This window comes from Charadrius vociferus, unplaced genomic scaffold, assembly GCF_000708025.1.
Source record: "Charadrius vociferus isolate BGI_N301 unplaced genomic scaffold, ASM70802v2 scaffold156, whole genome shotgun sequence".
Classification (NCBI taxonomy): Eukaryota; Metazoa; Chordata; class Aves; order Charadriiformes; family Charadriidae; genus Charadrius; species Charadrius vociferus.
In genome coordinates, this window is record NW_009649042.1 from 524335 (window position 1) to 531342 (window position 7008).

Genomic DNA, 7008 nt, shown 5'->3' on the forward strand with positions numbered 1-7008 from the left:
GGGTTGGGCAGCAGGGAGGGCTTCATCTCCGCTTGAAGGACAATGGAGGGGGAAAGAGGCTGTTTATCTCTCATATCACCTCAGAGAGGGGGGAAGGATGGTAGCTGGTCCCGTATTTGGTGGCTGATCCCGTATTTGTGAGGACAAGCAAAGGTGGTTCTCCACAGTCCCCGGGGGTGGTGGCTGCCTCGCCTGAGGGTGGCACCATGTCGGAACCGCCGCTCCTGCTTCTGTGACTGGAATTGCCTTCCTCAAAACTAACCCTGCCTTTTCGGAACAGGGGCGAGAAGCTGAAGTTTTGTTTTGAGTATTCAATACTGAAGTTAGGAAACTGGTGGGGGAGTATTTTTTTGTCATGATCTGCTCAGTGGAGTCCTGCGTTCAAGGCACTTTGGATCTGGTGACCCAGCGTTGGTGTTGGCTTTTTTGGTCTTCTTTCCACAACACTCAGTGGATGGAAGTGCAGGCAAAAAAAGGAGTTTTAAGACCATCTGGAAGCTTTTGGAAAAAAAACCCGTTGGTCACTCCACGCAGGAACTTAAGTGAAAAATACTAATTTTTTTGTCCAATGAAAAGTGTACTAAGTGTACTATTTTTTTGTACAATGGAAAGTGACTAAGACATTTAAAAGATTAAACCTCTCAATTTTAACTCCTTTTGTTAGCTGCATTTAAGTCTGGAAGAACTGACCACTCTTAAAGCCCTATCAGGCTTCAATGGAGATATCAAGCTCAGATTCATCAAATAAGCCAGGAGACTTAATAAATCTTGATAGGACTAGCTTTGTCAAGCAAACCATACTGTCATAATATGACTCCACATTCTGCTTTCATGAAATTATTTTTTCTGAGCCTCTGGCTTTTTTCAAAATGTTTGGAAGTGCACATATAAGTAAATATTACAAATACTTTTTTCATTTAATTTACCATATAATGAAATACAGGCCATCACTGTGAACTATTCTCTTTATACTGTCACACTTCTGCAATTTAGTGTGAGATACCTGAAACTGAGCATGTTTCTCTCTTTTGCTTTAGGTTTTTGGTAGTCTTTTTTCTCAACAACAATAATATCTGGAAGCTAATCAAGGGCTTTGCTTAAAGCATTATAAAATTAAGTTGGGCAATACGAAAGTACTCATTTCTACTAACATTCTGCTGTCAATTTTAAGACTGTGAGGAAAAAAAGATGTTTTAATTCCACATTGTAGATTAGTAAATACCGGAAGAAACTAGTTTGTCATTTGGAAAGTCTTACAGCTAATGTAACAAATCAAATGGTTTTGGATTTTTGTAAATGAGGAATCAGTTTCTTGTAATTGCTCAGTAATTGACTACAGTAACCATCTGGAATTGCTGAAGGGCTTCAGTGAATGAAGGATATAGTAGCTGCTTTATGAGCAGAATATGCTAGTCGGTGGTGAATCTGTGATGCAGACAGGCTGGGTGGATAGGAAATTAGTGACTTATTATGGCTACAACATACTGTATTAAAAATGTTTAGCTTTTACTGTGAGCTGCTGTAGCAGCAGTGGAAACTTTCTTATAGGGAAATAGGAGTTGTTTATTTAAGATTGACTAGAATAAAGTCAATAATGCTGTTTGTCAGCAGGTGGTAGCAGATACATAAGTATTACCAGATCTTTTGTGTGGTATAGGTTATGTTTAATTTATTTTTAGTGAAGAATGAAATGTGAAACAGAAGGTACTTAAAATGTAGCAAACATACATTTCTCTTTCATAGGGGCAAAAAAACTGTGTATTTGTACTTTTACAGCTTCTTCACAGAGCCACTATACTACATTTAGATCCAAATTTGAAAAATACTCTAGTAACCAGAAATATACAGTACCAATGATAGTATATAAATATTTCTGTTCTTGTTACTGTAAGTAACTTAATTACTTTCTAAAACTCAGCCTTAGTTTTCTGTTGTAAGATTCAGATTCCTATGTAATTTCTTTCCACACCACAGTATTATCCAAGTAGACGGGATAAGAAGTAAAAAAAAAAAAAAAAAAAAGTAGCTTGGTAAAAGGAATTTTTTTTCCCTTTTAACAACTGAAAGACTTCATTTGCTTTACATAGGAAAGGTTCTAAAATCAGACATTTATTTTAAGTTTAGGTTGCTGAAAAAACAAGCTGGGTGGTGAAAATGCATTACTTAGGATAAGGAATCCCAAACTTAAATGCTAAATTATGTTTCCAGTGGTAGCCCTAGATGTGTGCCAGCAGATCTTGTGGCACTGTACTAGACACCACTTGGAAATGCCTTTTATACCTGCTGCTGAGGGAGATGCAGCTCTGATTTTCCATGAGAATGGAAAAGAACTTTTGTTTTTTGAAGTTCCCTACAAGTACGGGAAGTGCTTAGTTTCTTTTATTTTATTTGGTGAGTCTTTGAATTAGCAGATAGATAATTTTTAATGCTCTCACTTCATTAAGATCCTAAGGTACAGGTTTGCTTTTGTGATAATGCATTTTTAGTTTCTGCCTTAAGAAGCTAAAGTGCTTTTCAATATAAGAACCATATTTAAAATAGCTTTGAAAAATTAAGTATAAACTTCTGCTGTCCTTGTGCTAAGCAGACCTTGTTCTACACTGTTTTATTTTTTGCATTTGATATATTAAATGTTCTGTCTTTGCAGAGTGTTTTCCATTGTAAACAGGATTTTGTTTATGAGGGATGGGGTTGTCTTGAGCTGTCTAAGATTTTCAGGCTTTTGTGGGTGAAACAGTTTACAACAGACTTGATTTAAACAGGCAGTTTCTTGGGGAAATATTATGAGGAACTTTCTTGTCTTTAAACATGAATCAAAATATACAAAATGCAAAATATAAATAGCTTATAAATGTCTTAGTATGATGGGGTAGGTCAGTGTTACAACAGATGCATCGTCTGTTCCAGAGATCAGAGATTACACGTCGGGATTGTTGGACCACAGCCTGTGGTTATTCTGCTGTCCTTGTCCATAACAGGCATGTTGATCTATAGCCACCCGGTCACTGAGGGTCTTCTTGGCAGTTGGTGAGGGTCAGGTTTTTCTTTGGGTGTCCCTGAGCTTGATTTCCAGGCAGAGATGTCTGAATGCAGAACCAGGAATTCTTACAATATATTGTTTTCAGGAGCACTTGAGTTGTTGACTGCACCATACAGATGTGTTTTCCCATTGTTCCTTGATTTGTCACATGGATTGTTACTCGCAATCAGAACGTGAGACTGCAGCCTTGCCGGATGACAGCTTTCAAGGAGTTACAACCAGATCGAGCCACTACATGCAGAAGTTCAACAACATCAGCAACTGTAACCTTGACAAACCAGCAAAGTACCTGGGTATGCCTGTCCTGTTACAAACAGTGAACTCAAGTGACAGTAATGTAACAAAGTCTATATAACTTTTATTCACTACTTCATGTGGGTTTCATCCCATCAGCTGGATCTGGGCAGATGTAGTGAAGATCTTTGTGTGAGTGGGTGGTTTTATACAGGATACACTCAGTGACAGGGTTGGGAGGCTTTCACTGTTTTTTTTGTGACTCTTCTGTTTGACACTGCAGTCAGAGCGCTAGGTGGCTGCCTGTACCAGGCAGGGTAGGTCAATTGCTGCTTCCGGCTACTTCACAGAATCACAGAATCACAGAATTTCCTAGATTGGAAAAGACCTGTAAGATCATCTAATCCAATCATTAACACTGACAAGCCCACCACTAAACCGTGTCCCTGAGCGCTATATCTACATCTTAAATACCTCCAGGGATGGGGACTCCACCACTGCCCTGGGTAGCGCGTTCCAATGCCTGATGACCCTTTCAGTAACAAAATTCTTCCCAATATCCAATCTAAACTTCCCTTGGTGCAACTTGAAGCCATTTCCTCTTGTTCTGTCACCTGTTACTTGACAAAACAGGTTGACTCCCACCTCCCTGCAACCTCCTTTCAGGTTGTTGTAGAGAGTGATAAGGTCTCCCCTGAGGCTCCTTTTCTCCTCCATTCCTAAAAAAACCTCCATTCCCTCAGCTGCTCCTCATAAGACATGTGCTCCAGACCCCTCACCAGTTTCACTGTCCTTCTTTGGACACGCTGCAGGGCCTGAGTGTCCTTCTTGTGGTGAAGGGCCCAAAACTGAACACAGTACTCAAGATGCGGCCTCACCAGTGCCAAGTACAGGGGTAAAATCACCTCACTGGTCCTACTCGCTACACTATTCCTGATACAGGCCAGGATGCCATTAGCCTTCTTAGTCACCTGGGCACACTGCTGGCTCATGTTCAGGCGACTATCAGTCAACACTGCCAGGTCCCTCTCTTCTGAGCAGCTTTCCAGCCACTCCTCCCCAAGCCTGTAGCTTTGGTGAGGGTTGTTGTGGCCAAAGTGTAAGACCCAGCATTTGGCCTTATTGAAAATCATACAGTTTGCCTTGGCCCATCGATACAGTCTGTCTAAATCCCTCTGCATGGCCTCCCTACCCTCAGACAGATCAACACTTCCACCCAACTTGGTGTCATCTGCAAATTTACTGAGGGTGCGTTCAATCCCCTCATCCAGATCATTGAGAAAGATGTTAAACAGGACCGGCCCCAGTACTGAGCCCTGGGGTACATGAGCCCCAGTACTTCTCCAGCCAGCTATGGGACACTTGGTTCTGAGGGTATGATCTGAGTCATCAGCAGCAAAAGATGTACAAACCCCCGATGAGGATGATCTGGTTTTCTCACTGAGAGGTAACTAAGGTTCCAGCGGCTTGGTATCAGAGCTGCCCTTTGAATTTCCCCTTGCTTCTTCCAAGCTGTTCTCTCCCCTTTCCACATTCCCCACTTCCCATCTCTTTGTCTGCTGATGAACATGTGTCTGGCAATACACTGTACCCTGCTGTCTGCCGCCTCAAGGATGTGAGCAGGGCTGAGATTCTCCCAGGGGCGCATGGCAGGTAGCTTGGGGGACAAAGGGAAGAATTAATGGGTATCTTCTGTGTCTCCATTGGGGAGAGAAAAAGCTCTAAGAAGACGAGCAAGCTAGTGAATGGGGTAGCCCCTCACCAGAGCCGCAGTCAAGGCAGAGAGAGGAGGTGGGCACATGTGGGAGTTAGTGACATACATACCCAATTTCTGTGCTTTGCAAAGATCCTACTGCCGAGTTCTGCTGTGGGGAGAGGGACTGCTCAGTTCTGCACCTCCTGCCTATCTCCCAGCCTGCTCTTGGTGGAATAGTCTGTTGTACTGACTGTCCTGGGTAGTCTTTTCAGAGCTTTTAGAAGCATGAGCAGTTTCAGTATGAAAATAGACTGAACCTGGGAGAGGAGTCTGAATGATCATTGTTGCTGTGGTCACTTCCAGGCCATCATTTTTATCTGCTCTGAAGGTTTTCCTTATTTTCATGGTTGTGCTCAAAAGCTGTCTTAAATTTGCATTTGCTTCACTGAAGTGAGCCTGGGTCTGGTATTCATTCTAATACATGTTTCACTAAAATCCTTCACTTTCCCTGTCCTTGCCATTATTGAATAATTATTTTTGAGTGCTTCCATTATTTTTGCAGCTGCTGTCATCTTTTTCACCTTTTTATAGTACCAGCTTTTATTGGTTATGATGTACTTGGAAAATAATAATAGTGTTTTAAAGATTTCTTTAGAAACAGAATTTAAAACTTCCTGTGGATTGTTTTGTGTATGTCATTTGTGGGTTTCAGGTTTAGATGGTGGGTGCCACTTTATCCAACCTTGAGGTTAGCCCTGCTTTTGAGAAAGAGAGTTGGACTGGATGACTTCCAGAGGTCTGACCTACATTGCTCTGTAATTTTGATTTCCCAGTGATGCAGACTGGGACTGACTGGCTGGGGAGCAGCACTGCTGAGCACGGCCTCGGGGGCCTGGGGGGAAAAAGTTGAACATAAACCAGCAATGTGCCCTGGCAGTAAACAGTGCCAACAGTCTCCTAGGCTGTATTAACAGCATACTCAGGAGATTAAGGGATTCAGCATTCATTAGACCATATCTGCATCTAGCTTTGGGTACCTCAAACGCAAGGATAATAATGATAAACTGGAAAAAGTTCAGCAGAGAGCCATCAAAATGTTCAGGGAGTTGAAGCATTTGTCCTGGGGGAGCTGAGGGAACTGGGCTTGTTTGGCCTGCAGAAGAGGTGGCTCCAGGGAAAACCTAATAGCAACCTGCCAGTGCTTATGAGGAGCTTATCAAAAAGATGGAGCCAGACTTTTCTGGTGGTGTGGTGGGAGAATGAGATGCAGTGGGCATAAACTGAAACTAGAAGTTTGGGCTGGATATAAGGAAAAGGTTTTTCCCCTGAGTACAATCAAAGAATGGAGAAGGTATCCAAAGAGGTTGTGGGATGTCCATTCCTGGAGGTTTTCAGGATCCGGTTGGATAAAGCCCTGAGTAGCCTGGTCTGGCCTTGTAGCAGACCTTGCTTTGAGCAGGAGGTTGGAATCTTGTCCCTTCCAGCCTGAATTATTCTGATTCCACAATTCCACAATTTAAATAAGAAAAATCAACTGCTTATTTGTGTTCACTAAAAATATTGCATTAGCCTGGAAGTGACATGGATGTTTTTGTTTGGGTTTTTTTTTTTGAGAATCTTATTCCCTTAACTTCATTTCTTTGATCCACTTTTTGTTAGGGTTTTTTCCTCGGTGCAGAATAGCCGCAGGCTTCTTCAGGCTTACTTTTCTTCCTCCACTATTCCCAAACCATACAAGTACTCTGAAATGCAAATGTCTTTTTGTTCTCTACCTACCAACATGACTGCCTATTAAATTATTCCACTAATCCCACCAAAGATCTCCTCAGAATTCTTTCAAAGCCCTGCTGTGTTCTGGAAGAACAACCAGATTTTACTTCTGTTGGTGTCTTTGTCCAGTCAGGGTGGAAGAGACCAAATGTAGCTGCAAGCAAAAAGCAGTCCTGACAGTCTTAGATCCTGCTCTTAATTATACACTTTACATTCTCTTTGACTCCCTCTGAAGTTTTCTTCTTCCAGAATTGCTGCATTGATAGTT

General features: G+C 41.9%; 1 protein-coding gene across 1 annotated transcript in view; it reads right to left on the bottom strand.

Annotated features, from left to right (window-relative positions):
- Positions 1 to 208, bottom strand: part of TMEM18 (transmembrane protein 18) — a 4504-nt gene extending 4296 nt beyond the window's left edge. The window contains exon 1 of the mRNA XM_009887926.1: positions 80 to 208. Coding sequence (XP_009886228.1) covers positions 80 to 208 — 129 coding nt within the window. The remainder of the gene's footprint in view (positions 1 to 79) is intronic.
- Between the last annotated feature and the right edge of the window lie 6800 nt (positions 209 to 7008).